Source organism: Budorcas taxicolor, chromosome 25 (assembly GCF_023091745.1).
Source record: "Budorcas taxicolor isolate Tak-1 chromosome 25, Takin1.1, whole genome shotgun sequence".
Classification (NCBI taxonomy): Eukaryota; Metazoa; Chordata; class Mammalia; order Artiodactyla; family Bovidae; genus Budorcas; species Budorcas taxicolor.
Genome location: NC_068934.1, coordinates 17,751,260 through 17,777,576, shown reverse-complemented (window position 1 = coordinate 17,777,576; position 26,317 = coordinate 17,751,260). Strand labels below are relative to the sequence as shown.

General features: G+C 47.1%; 1 protein-coding gene across 1 annotated transcript in view; it reads right to left on the bottom strand.

Moving 5' to 3' along the window:
- Window positions 1–26,317, bottom strand: part of TENM4 (teneurin transmembrane protein 4) — a 441,581-nt gene that overhangs the window by 156,675 nt on the left and 258,589 nt on the right. Inside the window, exons 9-10 of the mRNA XM_052662001.1 lie at window positions 3,330–3,431; window positions 1,224–1,418 (exon numbers count right to left, since the gene is read on the bottom strand). Coding sequence (XP_052517961.1) covers window positions 1,224–1,418; window positions 3,330–3,431 — 297 coding nt within the window. The remainder of the gene's footprint in view (window positions 1–1,223; window positions 1,419–3,329; window positions 3,432–26,317) is intronic.

Below are 26,317 nucleotides of genomic sequence, written 5' to 3'. Positions count from 1 at the left end.
GACCTGGGCTGAATTCCAGCCCTGCCATCAGGTAGGGCTAAGACCATGGGCGTGTCGATGCCCTTCCCTGGGCCTCAGGGTTCTCATTTGCAAGATAGACCAGTTTGGCTTACCACACCTGGTTAGGTTTCCTGGGGAACAACTGACGTCACTGTTGAGTTAGCAGTTCACTTTTAAACCTCGTTCTGTACAGCTGTGTATTTACTATATGAAGGAGGGAGACACGCTTATGAATACCTAGGAGCTACAAACAAGACCACACACATAGACACATACACACATGCAGAGGGGTGTGACAATGGAAGGCAACCTTTGGAGGTCTACAAGAGACGCATATTCAGAAATGGAGCACAGAGATGCTTACAGGGCAGGAGAAAGACCTCAGACTGTGGAGCTAGAAAGACTGGGTCCAAACCCGGCTTTGCCATCCACCAGCCGCGGGACCTTGGGCAGGTCATTTGTCTCCCTGAGTCTCAGTTTCCTCAACTATAAAATCGAGATGATCACCCCTCCCTAGTAGGCGTGCCCAGTCAGTCAGTCATGTATGTCCGACTCTTTGCGACCCCATGGACTGTAGCCCGCCAGGCTCCTCTGCCACTGGATTCTCCAGGCAAGAATACTGGTGTGGGTTGGCATGCCCTCTTTCAGGGGATCTTCCCAACCCAGGGATCAAACCTGTGTCTCTTATGACTCCTGCACTGGTAGGCAGGTTTTTCTTTTTCTTTTTTTTTTACCACTAGCACCTAGGTGGCTCAAATGATAAAAGAATTTGCCTGCAATGCAAGAGACCTGGGTTCAATCCCCAGGTCGGGAAGGTCCCCTGAAGAAGGAAATGGCAACCTACTCTAATATTCTTGCCTGGAGAATTCCATGGAGAGAGGAGCCTGGTGGGCGATACAGTCCATGGAGTCGCAAAGAGTTGGATACAACTGAGCTTTCACTTTCAGCACCTACTAGTGCAGGAAGTTAAATGACACTGGGCTTCTGGCCCAGAACCTTGCATCAGGTTAGTGCTCAATACACACCCTTCTCTTCCCCTCCCTGAGTGGGACCTGTCCTCCCCATTTAGGTTAGTGACTGCTGCCAGTGACATCCTGCCTCGGGGCGGGGGTGGCAGTCGTGGGCCTGCTCTGGAGACCCCCTCTGCTCCCGGGGAGGCCCGCCTGCCGTCTCTGTCTCACGGGGAGGAGCCGAGTTGCCCCTCACCCCACCTGGGGTCCTACCTTCCTCGCAGTTCTCGCCCTTGTAGCCGGGGTTGCAGATGCAGGTGCCCATGATGCAGGTGCCGTGGTGGCTGCAGGCCACGTCGATGCACTGGCTGGTGGGCACGTCGCACTCGGCGCCCTTCCAGCCGCTGTGGCACAGGCACCGGCCCTTCATGTACTGGCCGTTCCCGCTGCAGAGCACGGGGCAGGAGGCTGCGGAGACAGCGCCGGGAGCCTGGCGTGGATGTGCGCCCTGGTATACTCCGTCTGTCCCTCCCCCCCCGGGCTTCAAGTACTTTGCCATAATTCCCATATGTGTCCACCTGTCTGCTTCTCTTGCTTTATTTCATTCCAGTTAAAACACGTCTGGAACTGTGGGTTAAAGTATAGAGTGCAGGGCCTAAAGAATACGGCTGGGGCCCACTGAACGTTGCTTTCTCCCGTCCCCCTCATTACTGGCGGCTGCACGGTGGTCGCCAGGCTCCTTAGACAGGAGGCTTCAGTCTGTTCCTTGGGCTGGCTGCAAAAGACAGCTTGGCCTGCTGCTCGCCCCGCACCCCTCCAGCAGCACTCTCCTAGTAGCGCTGCGTTTCGCTTCCTCCGTCCTCACGTGCTGGACCACTTCGTGTCTTTAACCCAGCGCTTTCCTTGTCTTTCCGGCCTCCACTCAAGCCCCACACGCCACTGCTCCGATAAGAGAATAGTTGCGCCCAATGTGGCTCTTTAAAGTATTATCTTACTACTCTGCCACTTAGCGTAAAAGGTTTTGTGATCATCTGTATGAAGGACACTATATAAAAATAAATTACGTTGCATTGTGCTCTAAGTACCGACAGCCTTACCGAGATACAATAAGGCTGCTTTACACACGACTCTTAAGTGCATATGGGATGAGACAGTAATTCTTGTTAGGAGGAATACCTCATTTTCTCTTTGCACCACCTTCCCCCGGCTCCCACCTGGCCTCCTTCCTTTTTAAAGCACTCAGCAGGTAATCACTATGCTTCCTCAGGGCTGCTGGCTCTGCTGCGTCAGCCTGAGTCTATGCTGTTTCATGTTAGGAAGGATAAGCAGAAGCCCCAGAGCAGCATCACGGCATGCATTTGGAGGGCGCTGTGTCCTCAGCTTGGAAAGCCATCTCTGCCTTCCGCTGATGAACAAACTCAAGGATCTGGTCTCCGTTCCAATGTCACTTCACCTGGAGAGCCTCTCCTATTCCTCACTGCACCCAAGCTAGGACCCTTCCACGCTGACAGAGGTTTCTGCATCTAACTTGCTCTAGCCTGCTTCACCTGCCACGGACTGCTTTGTCATCATCTGTTTCTCTGTCACTCTCCCCGACTCAGAGGTCCTGGGCTTGAGTCTTGCTCAGTGTTGCAACCTTGGTGTCCAGCACAGGACCAAGTCCTAAAGGGCGCTAAGCAAACACCGGTGGGATGAGGCAAGAGGTGGAGATGGAGAAACAAAGGAAGGGGACTTTTCCTTTCCCCAAAAGGAGTACCAAATTCTCAGGACCATCGATCATCCTATAGCATTTTTCTTGTTAATTCTTCCAGGACAGAAATGAAACCTGAATGCTCAGGCAAATCACAGGCAGCCTTTAAACGCTCCCCACAGTGGTTACCATTAGCATCGTACATGCCTGAAGAGGAGGCAGCATTAGGGTCTCGTGTAGAGAAGTCTCGCCTTCCAGTCCCTCCCCTCGGTGGTCTCTGCCAATACCCCGCTTGTGTTGTAATAAGACATCAACCGAGCAACAGCTCAGGCCCTCCCCAAGGCCAGAGACAAACCACATTCGCTGGAGATGCACGTCAAAGACGCTTGGCAAATGCTGATTGGTCCTCCAAGGGGAAATCTACTTTTGCAAAGGACCCCGTGGCCACCCCTCTCGCTCCTACAATGGACAAGGGGTTCCCTGTGGCCGCCCTTCCCTCCTGACCTCCCCGGGCATGCGTCATGGATAACACGACTGGGACAGGGCTCTGCCTGCAGACCTCGCCCCCAGGGCTCCGCCGGACCGGCCCCTGGGAGCCCTTCTCGCGAGAGGAGGGAGCTGGCCGGGATTTCTGCCCTTGGCCTGAGGATTGGGACCCGCAGGCCCACGGGGTGGGGCAGGGCTCTCACCTCGGCCGCAGTCAGGGCCCAGGAAGCCCAGGAAGCAGTGGCAAGTCCCAGAGATGCAGTCGCCATTGCCGTAGCAGTTGCTGGGACAGTTATCCACCGACTCTGTGGGAGAAAAGAGAAACAGAGCTGCAAACAGAGGCTTCCTTACCCAAACAGTGGGCGCGGGAATCCAGCCTCGGGTTAACCACGACCCACACATTCCAGTGCTTTTGACGCAGTCACTGAAAGGAGTCAATCAAGTTAAAAATGTATGTTCTGTTTACTCTTGCTGAGGTACATCTCAGCTGACATTAAGAGATGTGTTTGGGGAAATATGCCCCTAAACCAATTTTTCATAAATCAAATTTGTATCTACAATGCAGAGAAAATTTTCAGCTAAAAACACTGGGAGCAAATGCATGGTTTAACCCATTAGTGGTTATCTTTGAAGGCTGGGTGATGGGGTGATACCTATGGTCTTGACACTTTTTTGTGGTTTATATTTTTCTCATAATGGGCTGATAATCTGTGAATCCAGTTTTTTTTCCCCCCACAAAGCTACTGGGGATTTGTAAATCGGTCTCTTCCCACCTCTGATTCGCCATCTCCCAGTCCAGACTCCACCATCTCTCACGGGGCTAACACCACAGCCTCATGGCTGGCCTCCTCCTCCCACCCTGATTCATTCACCACCCAGCAGTCTGAGCCACCTCTCTGAAACAGATCTCAGCCTGTCCTCCTACCAGAAACTCTTCAGTGCCCCCTGCCCCCCATTTGCCAAAATGAAAAGAGCCAAGCTCCTTCAAAAAGCATTGGAATTTTCCTTCACGCCCCCTTTGCCCTTCCCATATCCCTGGCATCTGCTATCAGTGCCCACTTTCTGCAGGGCTGCTCCTTTCTCTAATGCATCCTGATACATTTGGTATCATCTGTGTGACATGTCAAGGAAATACAGGCTTCATTGCAGGAAGCTTTTAGTAAAAAAATACTAATCAATGGATTGTAGCTCCAGTTAGTACACATGCTATATAGAAAATCTGTTTATTTGGATCAGCCCATTTCTCAGTCACACTAGATACGGCATAAAGGAAGAAGCCACTATATTTTGAATGGCTTCTTTGTGCCACTTATTTCCACAAAGCTTATTTCATCTTGCTGCCACCAAATCTTAAGTGTATCTATATTCCTACTTTACAAACAGCAACAACAACATGAGGAGGCTGATAGAGACAAAGGGACTTGCTGAAGGCCTCAAGAGATGCTAATTCATGGATGCAGAATGTGAATCTAGGCCTTTGGACCCCAAGCCTGGTTTTCCTCAATGATGCTGTGTCATCTGGACCTTGAAGGAACTTCTCAGCCACAACCATGAATGAACGAGGCAGATGTGTGACTCAGTGAGGCCCGTCCTGATGACAACGAAGGACCAGTTGGAAGGCAGTGAATTCTAGGACTTTCAGAGCTTGAAGGGATCTAGGGAGACCGGACTCGGGGGCCCATTTTTCCGGAATCATGTTGGGTGACCTAAAGCAACTTCCTCCCCACCCACCATTTCTGGGCCTCCTCTTCCTCATATGTAAAATGAAGGTGATAGCAGAGATGATGCCCGGGACTGTTTCCTGTTCTAAAATTCTATAAGCTTCTGTGCAGAAAAGATATCCTGACAAGGGCAGCAAGTCTTAAATCACCAGGAAATCACTTAGGACCAATGTAATGGCAGCTGATATGGGGCAAAACCAGCAGAGGAAGGCTTCTGAGAGGAGATGAGCATGAAGGATGACTTGAGTATGGGTAGATGGTGGAAGGTGGGAGATGTTGAGGAGCTCACAGCACAGGGCATTTCCCAGAAAGGTCTTTTTCCAGTTGTCTGCCATTACCAACTTGGAAATGACTGAAAAGGGGTTCAAATGTGCAAATGAGTGGGAAATTTCCTTCACTTGCTGTCTCTCTGATAATATCAACAGCATACTACACCAACACTGAGTTAAGAACAAGAGGGTCTAATCTAGTCTGTATTCTCATTTCAAGGGTTTGGAAGCCGTTTGGGACCCGGCAGAGCAAGACTCACAAGCCAGAGCCCTGAGCATCTCAGCTCTCCACTGGCTTTGCCTGGAAGAATATGCTTAGTCACTTGTGTCTGACTCTGCGACCCCGTGGACTGTAGCCCACTGTAGGTCCACAGGATTCTCCAGGCATGAACAATGGAGTGGGCTGTCATTTCTTCCTCCATTTGGGTTGGGATCTTCCTAACCCAGGTCTCTTGCGTCTCCTATATTGGCAGGCAGATTCTGTACTACTAGCACCACGTGGGAAGAATCTACATGCCTTTAAGTTTGTAAAGCCTCTATGTTACGAGGGGCGTCTTAGAAACTATTTTTATAAAGGATAACTTAGGATGTTTTCTCTTTAATATTCTTTTTAAAATAAGAGAGGCTTCCCTGGTGGTGCAGTGGTTAAGAATCTACCTGCCAATGCAGGGGACATGGGTTCGATCCCTGGTCCAGAAAGATTCCACATGCCATGGGGCAACCAAGCCTGTGTGCCCCAACTACTGAGCTCACACTCTCTAGAGCCTACGTCACAACCTAGAACCTGTTCTCTGCAACAAGGGAAGTCAACACAGCGAGAAGCCCATGCATAGCAATGAAGACCCAGTGCAGTCAAACAAACAAAAACATAAATAAAAATAAGAATCTTAGGTAAAGTTTAAGGCAAGATTGTTTTCACTTTAAGCTTCAGGCTAGTGGTGCAATTTGAGGGTGGGGTCCACCTGCAGTCTTGCAGAAGGAATAAAGGACAGAGTAGCCAGAGGCCTGCTTCCACCTCTTGCTCCACTACGGAAGGGCTCCAGGACCTTGGTCATGTCCTTGGTCTTCTTGCACCTGTGTCCTCGTCCTTGCGCTTGCTCTTCCCATTCTCCCCTGATGGGCAACTCCTACTCCTACTCAAATCCAACTCAAATGTCACTTCCTTGGACAAGTCTTCCTCATTTCTTAAACAGGCTAAGTTACTCCTGGGACTTTTTCTGTCACTCCTATTGAAGGACCAGGCAGCCAACATGGTTGACTGTGTACTTCTTGAGGACAGAAGCCGAGTTTATTCACCTATGCATTTGCCCTGGTTTCCAAAGAAGGGTCTCAATGAACGTTTGCTGCTGTCCCCGAAAGAATTCAGCTAGATGATCTCAAAGAGCCCTCGCAGGTCTGAAATCCTATGGTCCAGGTCTGCTCAAACCCAGTGGTATAACATCTGTCTCCCAACACCGCAGCCATAATTTCCAGCTGTGCTTTTAACAGGGTTGGTTGCAGGTAAGGGTCACAGACGTTCTAAATTTTGATTTATGAAGTCTGTAGGATACAAACCTGTTAAATCCAAAACGTCTTCCTCGTGAAAAGGTGTATTTTCTGTGACTGAATATTGTGTTGGTTGCTGAATCTGACAGACTAGAAGCTTGTTTGCTACAAAACTTGCCACAGGCTGTTGGTGTCAGCGAACGCAGGAATTTAGGAGACATGGAGTAATTTTACGATGGCAACATGGAAGTAGAAGCGAGACATTTGGAGACTATTTCTCCTTGATGAAATGTTTATGTATACAGTCTTTCTTCTGCTTGGAAGGATTTCAACTACTTGGGGTCCACTTGGAATCCTACAAATAATGAGTCTCCATTGACCAAATATCTCTAAGCTAAACGCTAGTGCAGAAGTTGGGAGAAGTGTGAACTTTATTGCATAAACATGTTGCTATGTTTCCAATTAGCGTCTGGAGAGTTTTCCCCCCTATAGTCCCTTCCTGCTTTGCTCATGTTTAAACTGCAGCGGCCTTCACGTAGCAGAAGGTGTACCTTAGGTCTGCTGAGATCTGAATTAAAAGTTCAGCTGCCTGTACATAACTGATTTTCATAATTCGGTAAAATGGTATGTTGGAGAACAGAGCTTTCCCCTAGCTTTTGCTTTTCTATCACAACAGTGGGTTCTGCTAGAAATGTGATTTTCAGGAACTTGTTTTTCCTTCCATCAATACTGGAATTCAGAGTTTAAATGCTTCCTGAGCTTGTTCTCTGGACATGTGTTCTGAGTGGGCGTGCTCTCTGAATGTTGAACAAAATATTGCTCAAAATACAAAGGGGCCTTTGCAGAAGGACAGAAACACAACGATGCTCCTTCCTGGAGAAAACACAGGAGACAGGAAAACACAGAGGCCTCAGTGAGCCCACAGCCGTGCCTTGTTTGTCTGTTCACCTCCTTTTCCATGGATAATCCAGTAGCATCGCCATGTCAAGGTGAAAGATGATGACAGTTGGTGAGTATGTCTGCCAAGTCTAAGGCTGATGCCTGGGAAAGCCTGCCTTCAGTTGCCACTTGTCCTGCTTTCTCTTTTGAAATCCCAGAGCCTGATTTTGTAGAAAACAAGGGGAGACCACAGGGGAACATCCTGACTGTCAGAGGGCTACTGGGCAGCCTAACCACCTGCTCGACTGCTGTTTCACAGGCAGAATGGCAAGGAGAGGAGAGGAGGCCTGTCTCCTTCATCAGCTCGCTTCAGGTCCTGCTCTGAGCAAGCAGACCTTTGCAGTGACTTGAGCCTGAGGCTGGACCCCAACACCAAAGAGAGAAGGAACCAGCTGTGAACAAGGTCCTAGCCCACTAGCCATCCTTGTCTCGCTCTTCTGCTCACCCAGCACTTATCCCTCCCGCCCAGCACCTCCTCCATGCATTGTTCACCTGGGATATGTCCCAGCTAACAGAAGGCTACCCTTGCTGCCTGCAGCTCCTTCCTCTGCTTCTTGTCTCTGCTGAGGTTGTAAAAGTGGATGCTGGCAACTCTTTGAAAGCACTTGTCGAAAGAGCCAAGGTCCACCTACTGCCCAAGAGAGGTATACTCTCTGATGCCTCTTTCTCCTTAGGAGTTTGGATGCTAATGCTTCAGGCAAGAAGGAGGGAACATGGACTCCAGAACAGCCAGCTGGATGGCTGAATACATCACTCAACTATAGCTGTTGAAAATCCCATGGACGGAGGAGACTGGTAGGCTGCAGTCCATGGGATTGCTAAGAGTCGGACACGACTGAGCGACTTCACTTTCACTTTCATCGCTGGTGAAATTTATATTCCAGGTTCCATCTATTACATCCTCTTTGATCCTGAAGAGGGGTTGGATTTATTATTGACAACCAAAAAAAAAAAAAAAAAAAAAGGAGGGAAACAAACGAGAATGCACAGGTGGAGTGTTAATTCTACAGTTACTCTAATAGAGACCCTCTCATTCTCTCACATGGAATGGGGAAAGGCCTCTCGTACATTCTAATTTATTCCTTATAAATATAAGAAATTGGTACCTTTGCCACCATTTCACAGTCTGAGATGGAGACCGAGAGCTGAAGTCACAGAGCTACAAGGGTGAATCTGGTAGGTGAATCAAGTTTTGTCTGAAGTCAAAGCTTATGGTAGGTGGCCTGGACCGTAAGTATGGGCTCTGGTACCATACTAGTTGGGCTTCCCAAGGGGCACTAGTGGTAAAGAACCCACCTGGCAATGCAGAAGAAGTTAAGAGACCTGGGTTCAATCCCTGGGTCAGGAAGATCCCCTGGAGGAGGGCACAGCAACCTGCTCCACTATTCTTGCCTGGAGAATCCCATGGACAGAGGAGCCTGGCAGGCTACAGTCCTTAGGGTCGTAAAGAGTCGGACACGACTGAAGAGACTTACTGGATACGCATGTGCTGTGCTAGTTAGAAGCCCTTTGGAAAAGTTGTCTCTAAACATGTTTCTATCTGTGAAATGCGGTTAATAATAGCACCCACCTCAGGGGGTTAGTCTGAAGAGCAAATACTGTAACACTGTGCATGTAAAGAGGTTTGCCCAGCACTTGGCAGAGTTGGTATTTTGGTTTTAAGGGAGGGTCACACATGTCTTCTGTTTGTGAACCAAAGCAACACATGGACTTGGTCTAATGAATCCAAAGAAGGCAACATGGTTTCTTGGGGGGAAACACACACACATAAAACACACAGAAACTCCCTGTAGGAAAAAAGGAAAGCAGACAGGCAGTGTGCTGAATGTGAGGAAGGCAGGGTGTCTGGATACATTTCCTCCTGGGGAAAGCACTGTCAAAGCAAATTAAACCTGCTGCCTCCCAGAAGCCCAAACACAGGCCAGCTCATGCCAATATCTGAGTGAACCTTTCTCCCTGAACACTCCAGACTGGCACTGGGCAGGTGCCAGGTGCTGGAAGGCTGTTCCATGGGCCTCGGAGACATCACTCTCTGTAGGTGTCCCAGCTTTCTTTGCAGATGATGGAACTCAAAGGCTTCAGTCTGCAGTAGTCAAGGTCAAGGCAATGACAAACATTTGACAAAGCTCCTGAAAGCCTGGGCTTGAAGCCAGTTCTGCACTGGCATTTAAACTGGAGGATCTGCTTTCAATCCTACCCAGAAGTCTACCAACTGCTATTATGAGCAGCTCCAAGGAGGGGTCTAGGGGAAAGATTGTTCCCTTGATTACATTCTTTATTAATTATGTCTTTGGAGGCAAACCAAATTTCACCAATGAGACTGTGAGCTCCTTGAAGACAAGCAAGATGTCTAGTTCTCCAAAGAGGCTGGTGAGTGTGACACCCAAAGCGAGTCCTCAGTAACGTTAGTTGTACTGAGCAGCTGAGCAGAGTACAAGGGGGAAATGGAGGAAAGAGGTCAGGGTCACGGGCATGGCACAACAGTCAGACTCAATAGAACAGCTGGTGGCCGAGGCAACTCTTGTTTCCTTGGTCTAATTTTTAGATGTGCAATGCCTGCAGGGAGTGACAGAAGTTCAACTTTGCACTGCACCCTCAGTCTGTATATGGAGCCCAGTTGTTCGTATCTAGAGGGCACACTGAAGAGAGCAATAACTGGAGCATGTCCACTGAAGAGCAGCCAGGGGGTTAAGAGAACTTCAAATCACATTTCAAAAAAGAATTCTTGAGGGAATTGGTAGTTCAGCTGACTAAGGGAGTATGAATGCTGCTTAAAAATACCTAAAGTGCTTTTATGTGAAATAAGGATTAACCTTTTGTTTTGTAGCCTTAATAACTTGGCAGAGGTCCAGTACATGAGGACTATCAGTTCAGTTCAGTTGCTCCATCGTGTCTGACTTTTTGCAACCCCATGGGCGGCAGCACATCAGGCCTCCCTGTCTATCACCAACTCCCAGAGTTTACACAAACTCATGTCCACTAGATTGGTGATGCCATCCAACCACCTCATCCTCTACTGTCCCCTTCTCCTGCCTTCAGTCTTTCCCAGCATCGGGGTCTTTTTCAGTGAGTCAGCTCTTCGCATCAGGTGGCCAAAGTACTGGAGTTTCAGCTTCAGCATCAGTCCTTTCAATGAATATTCAGGACTGATCTCCTTCAGAATGGACTGGTTGGATCTCCTTGCAGTCCAAGGGACTCTCAAGAGTCTTCTCCAACACCACACTTCAAAAGCATCAATTCTTCGGTGCTCAGCTTTCTTCAAAGTCCAACTCTCACATCCATACATGACCGCTGGAAAAACCATAGCCTTGACTAGACGGACCTTCGTTGACAAAGTAATGTCTCTGCTTTGTAATATGCTGTCTAGGTGTCATAACTTTTCTTCCAAGGAGTAAGCATCTTTTAAATTCATGGCTGCAGTCATCATCTGCAGTGATTTTCGAGCCCCCCAAAATAAAGTTAGCCACTGTTTCCACTGTTTCCCCATCTATTTGCCATGATCCTAGTTTTCTGAATGTTGAGTTTTAAGCCAACTTTTTCACTCTCCTCTTTCACTTTCATCAAGAGGCTCTTCTTCACTTTCTGCCATAAGGGTGGTATCATCTGCATATCTGAGGTTACTGATATTTCTCCCAGAAATCTTGACTCCAGCTTGTGCTTCCAGCCTGGCATTTCTCATGACATACTCTGCATAGAAGTTAAATAAGCAGGGTGACAATATACAGCCTTGACGTACTCCTTTCCCTATTTGGAACTAGTCTGCTGTTCTATGTCCAGTTCTAATTGTTGCTTACTGACCTACATACAGATTTCTTAGGAGGCAGGTCAGGTGGTCCGGTATTCCCATCTCTTTCAGAATTTTCCAGTTTGTCATGATCCACACAGTCAAAGGCTTTGGCGTAGTCAATAAAGCAGAAGTAGATGTTTTTCTGGAACTCTCTTGCTTTTTCTATGATCCAGCAGATGTTGGCAATTTGATCTCTGGTTCCTCTGCCTTTTCTAGAACCAGCTTGAACATCTGGAAGTTCACGGTCATGTACTATTGAAGCCTGGCTTGGAGAATTTTGAGCATTACTTTACCAGGATGTGAGATGAGTGCAATTGTGTGGTAGTTTGAGCATTCTTTGGGACTGGAATGAAAACTGACCTTTTCTAGTCCTGTGGCCACTGCTGAGTTTTCCAAATTTGCTGGCATATTGAGGGAAGCACTTTCACAGCATCATCTTTCAGGATTTGAAACAGCTCAACTGGAATTCCATCACCTCCACTAGCTTTGTTCGTAGTGATGCTTCCTAAGGCCCACTTGACTTCGCACTCCAGGATGTCTGGCTCTAGGTGAATGATCACACCATTGTGATTACCTGGGTCATGAAGATCTTTCTTGTACAGTTCTTCTGTGTGTTCCGGCCACTTCCTCCTAATATCTTCTGCTTCTGTTTGGTCCATACCATTTCTGTCATTGTGCCCATCTTTGCACGAAATGTTCCCTTGGTATCTCTAATTATCTTGAAGCAATCTCTAGCATTTCCCATTCTATTGTTTTCCTTTATTTCTTGCACTGATCACTGAGGAAGATTTTCTTATCTCTCCTTGCTCTTCTTTGGAACTCTGCATTCAAATTGGTATATCTTTCCTTTTCTCCTTTGCTTTTCGCTTCTCTTCTTTTCACAGCTATTTGTAAGGCCTCCTCAGACAACCATTTTGCTTTTTCAGATTTCTTTCTCTTGGGGATGTTCTTGATCCCTGTACTCTGTACAATGTCACAAACCTCCATCCATAGTTCTTCAGGCACTCTATCAGATCTAATCCCTTGAATCGATTTCTTGCTTCCACTGTATAATCATAAGGGATTTGACTTAGATCATACGTGAATGGTCCAGTGGTTTTTCCTACTTTCTTCAGTTTAAGTCTGAATTTGGCAATCAGGAGTTCATGATCTGAGCCAGAGTCAGCTCCCAGTCTTGTTTTTGCTGACTGTATAGAGCTTCTCCATCTTTGGCTGCAAAGAATACAATCAATCTGATTTTGGTGTTGACCATCTGGTGATGTCCATATGTAGAGTCTTCTCTTGTGTTCTTGGAAGAGGGTGTTTGTTGTGACACCAGTGTGTTCTCTTGGCAAAACTCTATTAGCCTTTGCCCTGCTTCATTCTGTACTCCAAGGCCAAATTTGCCTGTTACTCCAGGTGTTTCTTGACTTCCTACTTTTGCATTCCAGTCCCCTATAATGAAAAGGACATCTTTTTTGGGTGTTAGTTCTAGAAGGTCTTGTAGATCTTCATAGAACCGTTCAACTTCAGCTTCTTCAGCATTACTGGTTGGGGCATAGACTTGGATTACTGTGATACTGAATGGTTTGCCTTGGAAACAAACAGAGATCATTCTGTCGTTTTTGAGATTGCATCCAAGTACTGCATTTTGGACTCTTTTGTTGACCATGATGCTACTCCATTTCTTCTAAGGGATTCCTGCCCCCAGTAGTAGATGTAATGGTCATCTGAGGTAAATTCACCCATTCCAGTCCATTTTAGTTCTCTGATTGCTAGAATGTTGAAGTTCACTCTTGCTATCTCCTGTGTGACCACTTGCAATTTGCCTTGATTCATGGACCTGACATTCCAGGTTCCTGTGCAATATTGTTGCTCTGTACAGCATCGGACTTTACTTCCATCACCAGTCCCATTCACAGCTTTGTTGTGGTGTTGTTTTTGCTTTGGCTCCATCCCTTCATTCTTTCTGGAGTTATTTCTCCACTGATCTCCAGTAGCATGTTGGGCACCTACTGACCTGGGGAGTTTCTCTTTCAGAGTCCCATCTTTTTGCCTTGTCATACTGTTCATGGGGTTCTCCAGGCAAGAATACTGAAGTGGTTTGCCACTCCCTTCTCCAGTGGACCACATTCTGTCAGCCCTCTCTACCATAACACATCCATCTTGGGTGGCCCCACATGGCATGGCTCAGAGTTTCCTTGAGTTATACAAGGCTGTGGTCCATGTGATGAGATTGGTTAGTTCTCTGTGATTGTGGTTTTCAGTCTGTCTGCCCTCTGATGGAGAAGGATAAGAGGCTTACAGAAGCTTCCTGATGGGAGAGACTGACTGAGGGGGAAACTGGGTCTTGTTCTGATGGGTGGGGCCATGCTCAGTAAATCAGTATAGTGAGGACTATAGCCCTTGGGAAATGGAGTCGGTTCAGTACAAGAACCAATAGAGAAGAACACCCCTTACTCTGTTGGGTTATATTCTATTGCTGTGTATCTGCCCAAATATTGTAAGCTTTTGAGGGCAGAAAATGTGTTATTTATCTCTGAATCTCCGGTAAATAGTACCATCCTTGACTCATAGCACATGTTAAATGAATGTTAGTTGAATGACCAAACGAGTAGACGAGGTGAGCTACAAGGTCACACATTTTCAGTCAATGATGTACTGAGGGAGGGGGCAAATGCATGACTGGGATATTGCAGGGAGATTACGACAGGCCATATGGCATCTTCCAAATCCAAAATGTCATGATGCTATGAGTCATGGAGTAAGGGAACATGCATGGATTGGGTCAAGAACCTTGGGTTCTTTATTTACAAAACAGAAACAGACTCACATATGAAAGCAACCTAAAGGCCCATCAACAGAAGAATGGATAAAGAAGGTGTGATACACATACACAATGGAATATTCGTTAGCCGTTAAAAAGAATGAGACAGTGCCGTTTGTAGCAACATGGATGGACCCAGAGATTGCCCCACAGAACGAGGTCAGACAGAGAAAAACCATTAGTATATGATATCACTTCCACGTGGCATCTAAAAAATGGTACCAATAAGCTTACTTACAAAACAAATAGAGTCACAGATGCAGAAAACAAACTTATGGTTACCAGGGGGGGAAAGCGGGAAAGGATAAATTGGGAGATTGTGATTGACGTATACACACTACTAAATATAAAATACATAACCAATAAGGACCTACTGTATAGCACAGAGAACTCTTCTCAATACTGTGTAATGACCTAATAGGAAAAGAATCTAAAAAAGAGTGGACATATACATATATATATATCACTGATTTACTTTGCTATATAGCAGAAACTAATACAACATTGTAAATCAACTATACTCCAAAAAATTTTTTAGAAAAGAAATAAACTCACAGACATAGGAAACAAATTAATAGCTACCAAAGGGTAAATGGGGAGGGATCAATTAGGAGTTTGAGACTAGCAGATAGAAACTACTATATGTAAAACAGCTAAACAACAAGGATCTAGTGTATAGCACAGAGAACTGCATTCAGTATCTTGTAACAACCTATAATGAAAAAGAATCTGAAAAAGAATATATATACATGTATATATACAAACACACATATGTATAACTAAATCACTTGGCTGAAGTTAACAAAACAGTGTAAACCAACTATACTTCAAAAAAAAAAAAAAAAAAAGACAAACTTTGGTTCTAGTCCTACCCCTGCCAGCAGCTTCTTAGGCAACCTTAGCCAAGACCCTTTTACTCTCAGAAACTTTCTTTTCATCTACAAAATTGATTAAATTTATTCAGCAAACATTTACTGAGCATCTCCTCTGGCTTAGGAAGTTACCCAGCACAGTGGATGACTTATATGATCTTTTAGGCCAAACATCCTGTGATCTAATGAATCAAATCAAATCGTCAGTATTTAGACATCTACACTAACAGATGAAAAAGATGAGAAAATAAACCATCATCATGATGTTTATGGCCTGAGGGAGGGAAGGGAAGTTTGCTCTTTTAAGAGCAGACCTCATGTTTTTAAACCTCTCTGCCGTGTCCTCAAATAACTAGCTTCACATTTTAATCTATCATGTGAGCGGCGTCTCCAGTGAGTCACCAAGGAAGGAGGGCTCAGGGATGGGAACACAGAGCAGATGCCTCACTGGCTGCCTCTGGCTAAGAGCTCCCACCTCTGGCCCCCGGGCTGTTGGCAGCAGCCTTCCCAGATGCCAGGGCCTGCAGATGGCTCTGCTGCCTGTCCCAGGGAACTTGGCCCATGCATAGTCTGCTGCCAGGCTCTGTGAGCATATGCCAGGGAGGCCAGTGAGACACATGGCAAGCGGTGATGAGACTGCCCAGTGCCACGCTGTTCAAGAGCACAAGGACCTTCCAAGGAGAGGTGTGTGCCCTCGTGTGTGGATCCATGTGTCTTTCCTTTACAGATTTATCCATCCTTCATCCACGCCTCCTCCTGAGGAGCCCTACTCTGCCCCTAGTTCCTGCCTGGACTGTAGGCACAGGTAGACCAGATGACTGGCCACAGCTGGAACCCAAGGAGAGTCATTTTCATAGGCTGCTTGGTGCTCTCAGACATGGGCTGCTACACAGAGGTTCTGGCCGAATTCTAGTATTTGAAATCAAATCTGCCTGGGGAATACAGCAGCTGGTGACGAGAGTGGAAGCCAAAAGACATGATAGGAAGAGAGGGGCTGGGGAGGTTTTCCTGGGCAGGGGGGAGTCCACGATCAGAAGCGGCAGTCCTGGGTGATCAGAGGAAGCCGGCCTGTCAGCTGGGAGAGGTAAACAGAGTGGGAGTTTAGAGCCAGGCATGAGTCTGTTCTGCCCCCGGGGAGAGCAGGACGGGGCTGGGGAGCAGCCTGGCCTCCCCACCGCTTCTCAGAGCCTGTTTTAGTCCCAGGCCATGTGAAGCTTTTTGAAGCTACTTCACCACCACACCTGCCTTTCCTTGAGGTGGCCTGAGAGTGTTTTTGCTTCTGGCAACTGAAAATACCCTTGACACATCCATTCACCTTGGACTTTATGATGAGCTCTACCTGAGAGTTACCAGGCTTCGATGATAACTGGTAAGTGCAAGGCATGATGTTTTTAAAGCATTTTTATGTACAGTTGCTTACAATTTTATTTGAGCCTTACAATCACTCTGTATGCAGGAAGGGAAAGTGCTGTTTTTTATTCCCCATTTTGTAGATGAGAACCCGAAGGCAGAGAACTCATTCAAGTTCATGCAGCTAATAAGTGACAGGGCTAGTATTAAAATCTATATTTCTCCTCCCACCTAAATGAGGGATTCTTCCCTACCCCACAACTGCCATTTCAATAAGAAAACATGCCGGTCCCAGTCTCTTTGCCTCTGGTCTCAGTTATCGAGTGAGGATGACACAAAGGGTGCTGGCAGGACTAGCAAATTCCAAATGGTACTGATTTCTGGTTTTGTTCATTGAAGTTCTGGTTTCAAAACATACCTGCCAGCATTCAAGACTCAGAATATAGCTCCTACCACTCACACTGTAGCATACTCGGACAACAATATGGTTCTATCATTTGCTCACTGATCATTCATTCATTCAAACAAGCTGATTGATTCCACTGGGCTGATGCCATCAGGAGGACCTGAAGAGTGGTCCTTGTTCTCAAGGAGAAGGAAAAAGGCTCCAAACAAGCCACTGAAGTCAGGCAGACCTGAGTCTAAATGTCAACTGGTACTTTTACGGGTGAGACTTACAGAAAGTCGTTGAATCTCAGTTTACTTATCTGTGGAAGGAGAAAACCATTTGCCTTACACAATTGTCTATATTATATAAAACCACTGTGTGTGTGTGTGTGTGTGAGAGTGTGTGTGTGTAAGCACACACCTGGTACTTCGAAGGTGCTCAGGAAATACTGCTTTCTCCTGTCCCTAGCACAGGTTTTTTCTAACTTCATCCTAGGTTAGTTCCCTGAGGGGCTTGTTAAAACATGGACTGCTGGGCCCTATCTCCAGAGTAGCAGATTTAATAGATCTGGGGTAGGGTCCCAGGTGACATTGATGCCCATGGCCTGGGTACCACTTTGAGAACTACTGATCTCGAAGAAAGGCTGGGACTTGACACACAGGTTTATAAAAACAAGACCGAGAGGACCCAAAGACCTAAACTATGCAAGAATGCAAGAGAACTCATGGACCACTTCCAAAGAGGAGGGCTTGGCCCTCCAGGAGGGAGTGTTTGAATAGCTCTTAAAGAATAGGCAGCCTTTTGAAATGCAGAGCAGTCCTGGGCAAGATGGGGGTCGGGTGAGAGCCGGATGGAGAACAATCATCTTTGCTGCTCCCACGCAGTGACCTGCTGATCATCATGCGAACTGCATGTCAAGTCTGTCTTTGGAGCAAATTAGTTAAGAAATCAGACTTTTTCCCCCCAGTTTTCTAAAAGCTCAACTTGGCTGCTGGCTATAGAGTCCCATCTAATGAGCATCACTTTGTGCTGGATTACGCTGTGATGACAGACAATGGAGGAACAGAAAAAGGCTCTGGGGAGGTGGGGGTGGGGGGACTGGTAATTATTCTTCAATCTTTTATCCAGGCTCGTCACTAAGGCTGATGCTGCTTATAAACCACGCAGAAAACCAATCCCCTCCCGCTCTGTTCATGTCAGGACAGTCACGTCTGAAAATGCACGGAACTAAGAAAGATGGCCTAGACACCTGCAGGTTAAAAGGTCCATGGTGGCCAGGTCTTGGTTGGAAAATGCCGACCTCTGGCTGGCATCACCTGTGGCCTGAATCTCTGCATCAGCCCTCCAAGGGAACCTCTGCTCCACCCTTGTCCCTGTCAGTCTGTCCTATACCTGGAGGCCTGAGCTGTCATCCTGAAACTGAGTCTCTCAGGGCCCCGACAAAGACCCTGTTCCTTGGCATCTACAGTCACTATCGCAGAGGCCTATGGACGCTTTTGTTTGTGCAGTGTTTTAAAAAAATTGAATTAGTTGCCAGAATTTTTCAAAAAGGAGAGTTCACAGAAAAATCTGAATGGTGGCTTTTCTTTAAAATATTGGGAGATCCAGCATGGCAGCAATCTCTCTCCTCATTTAGGAGAGGCCCAAATACTGAGGTCGCCCACAACCCCAGACTGCAGCTTCCACACCCCTGCCTCCTGCCTGGGCCCCCGAGGCCTCTGAACACAGGACCCCAGCTGGGAGTCTCGCTTCCAGGCGTCACTCGCTCGGGTACTGCCTTTATGTTGCTGCCATAGCCACACACCAGCTGTCCTCTGAGTCACTTCGTATTTTTAGACTCATTTATCTTCTGAAACAAATTTACTTAAAAAAGAAATCCAGAATAATAGTTTGAGTTACCTAATTATATCTTTTCTAGTTGACTAAAATAAAAACACAATTTTTGAAATACAGTCTATGTACTCCTTGGAAGAAAAGTTATGACCAACCTAGATAGCATATTCAAAAGCAGAGACATTACTTTACTGACTAAGGTTTGTCTAGTCAAGGCTATGGTTTTTCCAGTAGTCATGTATGGATGTGAGAGTTGGACTGTGAAGAAGGCTGAGCACCGAAGAACTGATGCTTCTGAACTGTGGTGTTGGAGAAGACTCTTGAGAGTCCCTTGGACTGCAAGGAGATCCAACCAGTACATTCTGAAGGAGATCAACCCTGGGATTTCTTTGGAAGGAATGATGCTAAAGCTGAAATTCCAGTACTTTGGCCACCTCATGCGAAGAGTTGACTCATTGGAAAAGACTCTGATGCTGGGAGGGATTGGGGGCAGGAGGAGAAGGGGATGACAGAGGATGAGATGGCTGGATGGCATCACTGACTTGATGGACACGAGTCTGAGTGAACTCCGGGAACTGGTGATGGACAGGGAGGCCTGGCGTGCTGCGATTCATGGGGTAGCAGAGTCGGACACTACTGAGCAACTGAACTGAACTGAACGATATGAAATAATCTTGAAAACTAAGGTCTGGGAAACACCAGGGAGGAGAAAGCCTGAGTTTTCGGAACCAAGAGTTGACTGCTCCAGTTTCCCTTCCCAGCCTAAATTCTTTGCTACAAGGGTCCTTCTCATGTCCTCTCTGGGCTGCAGCCAAACTGCCCCGCTCCCCTCCTAAACCCACATCCCCTTGATGACTTTGCCTGCAAAGCCTTCCCCTCAACCCCCTCCACTTGTCCAAGTCCTACGTAACCTTCAAAGCCCCATTTAAACACCACCTCTTTCATGACACCTCTCCAGATTCCTCCTAGCAAGACTGATCTCACACTCTCTCATATGAATCCAAACAGCAATTTATATCTACTTTTTGCTTATCACCTACGGCTGTCTACCTTGCAGTCTAGTTATTTATAAGCACTGGCTGGCTCCTTTTCTCTAGTAAGCGACAAACTCCTCGAGAGGAGAGAAGGAATCCATTTCCCATCCCTTTGCTCGTCCGTGTCTCCCCAGTGGCTGGCACACCACCTTGTCCAGAGCGGCTGTTCAGTCAACACTTGCTAAATATCAAATGACAAAAGGCCATGTATGGTTGACTTCACGGCCTCTGGTGTGTTCGGCCTCAAATTCTAAGGCTGGGCTGCTTCTGTGGGGTTTGGCTTGTTTATTTCCTTGCTGATCTCTTCTTTTTTTTTAAATTTATTTTCAAATTTCATTTTTATAAATTTTTCCCAGACCCATGGCCTCATTTTCATTTCTATTCCTCTGGGCCTATTCCATTCAGCCAGATACAATATTGGGGCTTTCTACCCCTCAAAACAGCACTACCCATGTGTCTGGGGAACATTTGGTAATAAAACTTTGTGGGGCCCCCATTCTTCCTTCCTGTAAGACCTGTCAAGATGGCATCTGTGAACTATGTGCTAGAATTACTTCTGCTAGGACACAACACAAAAAAATGATTATTGACAAGATGGATACATTCTCAGACTCTGGTGGATTTTTCTTTACAATAAATATAATGCATGTTGGCCAGTCATGCCATGATTGGGACAGTATTTCTTTCTTATTTATCTAGTGGGTAACACTCAGTGTAATAACTTGGGTCTGTATCTTTGGGCCAGAGGCCAAGTTGGAGTTCTGCTTGACACCAAATCCTATTAGAGATCATGGTAATGTAATTATATGTTCAAGCTAAATATTTTATAGCTGCTCTAGCCACCTAGTATTATCACTCCCTCAGCCCCTGGGCAGAAACTGCCCATGGCAAAAGTAAAAGCTACGTGTCTTGCAAGGAAATGAGAAATAGTCGCTGCTGTTGAAACTTCGTGGAAACTTCTGGCCACCTCTGATTCTCTGGCAGCAGCAGGATTTTAAGCCACCTATACACTAGGCTATGCACTTCCCCAGTGGCTCAGATGGTAAAGAATCTGCCTGCAACGAGAGAGACCCAGGTTCGAGCCCTGGGTTGGGAAGATGCCATGGAGAAGGGAATGGGTACCCTCTCCAGTATTCTTACCTGGAAAATTCCATGGACAGAGGAGCTTGGTGGGCTACAGTCCACAGGATTGCAAACAGTTGGACATGACATATACTAGGCTCTAACACAAATTTTAGCCCCTGTCTGGCCTGATATGAAGGGAAAGTCTCTCAATTTCCCCAACGAAAGAAATGCTGGCCAGGCCATGTGCTAGGCTGTCTGCATGCCAGAGCACTAGACCACAACCCTGTGGCTGGCCAGCCTTCCTCACAGGTCCCAGGTTCCTGCCACTTGTCCACTGAGCTGGAGTGTGAGCACTGCCCAGATGTGGTCAGCCGGGCCCTGCCTCCCAGGCTGAGCCTCCAACCCCTCTGCTCCTCAGAGCGGGATCCCACCTCTGGCATAATTTTTCAGGACTCCTTGACCCAGGACTGAGCACAGACCATACAATCAGACAACCTGGGTATGATTTCCAGATCTGACTCTCACCAGCTGCACATCCCTTGGAAAACCATATAAGGTCTCTGAATCATGGTTTTCCTACTTGCCTATTTCATCGCAGGGTTGGGGGTAAATGAGATAACCATTGTAAAGCAATTAGTGGGGCTGGCAGTAATTGTCTCATCATTCCGTGTGTGTGTGTGTGTGTGTGTGTGAGTTGCTCAGTTGTGTCCGACTATTTGTAACACCACGGACTGTAGCCCGCCAGGCTCCTCTGTCCATGGAATCCTCCAGGTAAGAACACTGGAGTGGGTTGCCATGCCCTCTTCCAGGGGATCTTCCCCACCCAGGGACTGAACTCGTGTCTCCTGTGTTTCCTGCACTGCAGGCAGGTTCTCTACCACTAATGCCACCTGGGAAGCCCCAAATGTCTCATCATTGGTAAGTAAAACGTAACCAAGCTAAAACGCATCAAATGAAGCAAACCCAGTTTTGTCCAGGCCAAGTCAGAGGCTGAGTGCTGTGACAGAGCAAGCACAGGCTTGAGAGTGACAGCCCTGGCATTCTCACCCACTCTGCCTCCTTCTGTGACCGTAAGCGAGTCACTTGGCCTCTCTGTGCCCCAGTTTCCTTTTCTGAAAACTGGGCATAGTCATACAGACCTGAACTGAGTTCTCCTTCCTGCTGCACGTGCAAGTATGTGCACTTTATGCCAACAGGACAAGAGGCACCGGACCTCACCTTGGGGTAGCAGCAGCCCCTGCGCTAACATCACCTCTGCACAGTTCGGGCTGATGGGGTTAGGACACAGTTAGGTTTCTCCCACCTGCGTGGCACACTGCAGCCTATGGGATGCACCCACATGGGGGAACGGCGCGCTGAACTCTCTCTTCCTTTCAGCTTATACCTCCAAAGTATGGATGCACACCCCGCAGAAAGCACGTCCACTTTCTGTGAAAGATGAGTTGTAAGGGCCTGGTCTCCCCTAGAATCCTAGAGGTATTTCCTGGGAACCCTTCACTTTTTCCCACTGCTGTCACTCACTCTGAGGACTCTGGCTGTGCCCACAACAGAGGAGGCCTGTTCTGCAGACTGGCCTGATCCATTGCTATAGCCCCAGTGTGAGTCTAGTGACCAAAGGCAGGACGTGTGGACACACACGTGGACGGACACACACATGGATGGACACACACATGCGTGCGTGCGCATTCACACAAGAACCTGCGGGAGCCGTACCTGCTCTGTTAACCTGAAGGGGCCGAGGGCTGGGTCTAGAGGCTTCCAAAGGAGGGAGTAGAAGCTGCCAAAACAGATCATCCCCCTCCCAGGGCACAGACTCTCCCTGCTGAGTCTCCTGCCTCCTCCTGGGGCTGGGGTACAAGGCCCCCTGAACCCGAGCCCTGAGCCTGTGGAGGCTGCACCTCTGGCTGCAGAGCCTTCTGTTGCTTGGCCCTCCCCTCCTGGTGGCTGGCCAGGGGACAGCGGCGTGTATCCTCTCCAGAGCAGTCTGCTTTGAGGGGGCGGCTGCTCTAGCCAGCTGATGCTTTGGGAGGCTGAGGGAGAGCAGCTTTAATTCATGAGGGCTGACTGTAATTAGCCTTCCATCCCAGACTCTGGGGAAATCCCAACCTTCACACTCAACTGCCAGGACAGCAGCTGAAGAGACAGACATCCTCTGAGAGTCAAAGATGGGCCAGCACAGCGGTCCCCAACCTAACTGGCACCAGGGACTGGTTTTGTGGAAGACAGTTTTTCCACGGACCAGAGAGGGGGCTGTGGATGGTTTCAGGAGGCTTCAAGTGCATTACATTTATTGTGCACCTCATTTCTATTATGATGATATCAGCTCCACTTCAGATCATCAGGCATTAGATCCTGGAGGTGGGGGACCCCTGGGCTAGAGGACTTGGCCTCTCACTTTTACATCTAAGCTTCTTAGATTTCAAGTACAGATACAGCTTTTTAATAATAAAGAAATAAATTAAGACACTTAATAAGGTAACAATACTAACACTAGTCCTCACCACCATCCTTTATTGAGTCCTACTATGTGCTAGGCATGGCCATAAGCATGCTAATCGCATACATTATATATTGTTCTCATTCCAATCCAAAGGAGGGCAATGCCAAAGAATGTTCAAATTACCACACAACTCTGTTCATTTCATATGCTAGCAAGGTAATGCTCAAAATCCTTCAAGCCAGGCTTCAGCAATTCATGAACCAAGAACTTCCAGATGTACAAGCTGGATTTAAAAAAGGCAGAGGAACCAGAGGTCAAATTGCCAACATCCGTTGGATCATAGAAAAAGCAAGGGAATTCCAGAAAAACATCTACTTCTGCTTCCTTTAGTATGCTAAAGCCTTTGACTGTGCGGAACACAACAAACTGTGGAAAATTCTTCAAGAGATAGAAATACCAGACCACCTTACCTGCCTCATGAAAAACCTGTATGTAGGTCAAGAGGCAACAGTTAGAACGGGATATGGAACAACGGACTAGTTCAAAATAGGGAAAGGAGTACATCAAGGCTGTATATTGTCACTTTGCTTATTTAATTCATATGCAGAGGACATCATGTGAAATGCCAGGCTGGATGAATCATAAGCTGGAATCAAGATTGCTGGGAGAATTATCAATAACCTCAGATATGAAGATGACACCATCCTAATGTCAGAAAGCGAAGAGGAACTAAAAAGCCTCCTGATGAAGGTGAAAGAGGAGAGTGAAAAAGCTGGCTTAAAACTCAACATTCAAAAAACGAAGATTATGGCATCCAATCCCATCACTTCATGAAAAATAGACAGCGAAAAAGGAAATAGTGACAGATTTTATTTTATTGAGCTCCAAAATCACTGTGAATGGTGACTGCAGTCCTGAAATTAAAAGATGTTTGGTCCTTGGAAGAAAAGCTATGACAAATATAGACAGAGTATTAAAAAGCAGAGACATATATCACTTTACTGACAAAGGTTCATATACTCAAAGCTACGGTTTTTTCCCAGTAGTCATGTATGGATGTGAGAGTTGACCCACAAAGAAGGTTGAATGCCGAAGAATTAATGCTTTTGAATTGTGGTGCTGGAGAAGACTCTTGAGAGTTCCTCAGACAGTGAGGAGATCCAACCAGTCAGTCCTAAAAGAAATTAGTCCTGAATATACATTGGAAGGACTGACGCTGAAGCTGAAACTCCAATACTTTCGCCACCAGATGCAAAGAACTGACTCATTAGAAAAGACCCTGATGCTGGGAAAGATTGAAGGCAGGAGGAAAAGGGGATGACAGAGGATGAGATGGTTGGATGGCATCACCAACTCAATGGACATCAGTTTGGGTAAACTCTGGAAGTTTGTGATGGACAGGGAGGCCTGGTGTGCTGCAGTCCATGGGGTTGCAAAGAGTCAGACATGACTGACTGAACAACAACAATATCTCATTTAATTCTTACCCGAAGATGAGTAAGAGATTGGTATCATTATCCCAATTTCTCAGAGAAAAGGGAGGCTGAGAGAAGTGAGATGCCTTGCCCAAGAATGCAGAGTCCAAAACTGTTAGGTCTCTCAAACAACTAGTTACTGAAAACCTACTACGTGCCAGTTGCTAGAGATTAACTGGTTCAACTGCTCCCCTCTCTGCACCCCTTTTCTCATGCTGTTCGAGCTATTGTGTGGTTCAGGTGAAACTGCACTGCAGTTGATTGTCTCCACACCCATCTCTTCCAGTCTGATCACAACTTGGAGCGCCGAGGTGGGGTCTAAGCTCCTTTGGAGCCCTAGCACCCAGTTCATGGCTCTGAGAAGGACAAAGGCTTGACAAGTGGTTAGAGGAGATAGAATGAAGGCACAGTCTCTGTCCTCACCGTTTGATCCAGGTGCCAAGAAGATGGGTGACCGTGTGGTAAGTGCCTGCAATGGACAAATGTGTAAAGACCATTGGAGGAGGCAGCAACACCTCTGGGCCCCTCATGAAGCCCTGCAGCTCAGCTCCGAGGGCTGGGCAGACAGTCTGCAGGCAGAGAAGGGCTCTGGGATTTAGAAAGAGAGGAACGCGTTCAAAGGCAGGTGTTTTCAAGATCAGGTGGGGCAGCAGGGCTGAAACGTATGATGATGGGTGGAAGTGAGGCCCTGAAGGGCCGTCAGCTGATGGATGCCAATCGTGTGGACCAGAGAGATGCCCCACAGTCCGAGCTGCAGGCCTGGAAGAGCTTTACTCCGGGCAACTCAAAGGGAAGGCTGGTGTCGGTATTTCTCCTCTCAAACTTATCCTCCCAACCATCACACCGTATGGAAAGGTTGCTAGATTGTCTACATGTCTCTGTCACCACAGCATCCTTACCTTGGACTCCTCTGGAAAAAGAAGGCTTAGAAAGAGCAAACCCTCTTCCTGGAGTGAAACAAATGCACCCTGACTTGTAAAGAAACCTGGAGGTGCAACTTCCTCTCAAATAAGCCATCCAGGTGGACTGGGCTGAGTGAAGGGTGCAGCAGGAACCCAGCTGGTCTTGGCTGATGTTCCCATCACTACCCCTGATGGGCACCTGTCAATTCTTTCTGTCTTAAACTCTGCAGCATTTTTTTTCCCTAAACCACTGCGGTGCATACATGTAGTTTAAAAAGTCAATATTACAAAGCTTACAATGAAAACTATTAATAGCAGACCTCTGCCCCACCTATACCTCTCCTTGCCACCTTCCAAACAACTGCTCTCAACTCTTTGGTCTATTTCTTCTAGCTACTCTAATATTTCTAAATGCTGTGCGTATGCAGCTAGTTACGACTTATATTTGATGTCACCTCCTACTACTGTTACCCACTACTTCTGTCCAGTATAATCTGATGGAAAAAGCATTATTTCTTGCTTTCTTAATTTTCTGTGTTCTTATTAATGACTCCGCTCACATTAGGCAAGGAACTAAAGTGAAAGTCGCTTAGCCGAGTCTGACTCTTTGTGACCTCATGGACTATACAGTCCATGGAATTCTCCAGGCCAGAATCCTGGAGTGGGTAGCCTTGCCCTTCTCCAGGGGATCTTCCCAACCCAGGGATCGAACCCAGGTCTTCCGCATTGCAGGCAGAGTCTTTAACTCGGAGACAGAGTTTCCCATGTGGTCAAACACACCACATAGCCAGTTGGGTCAACTGTTTTCTTTCTGCCTGGAGACGT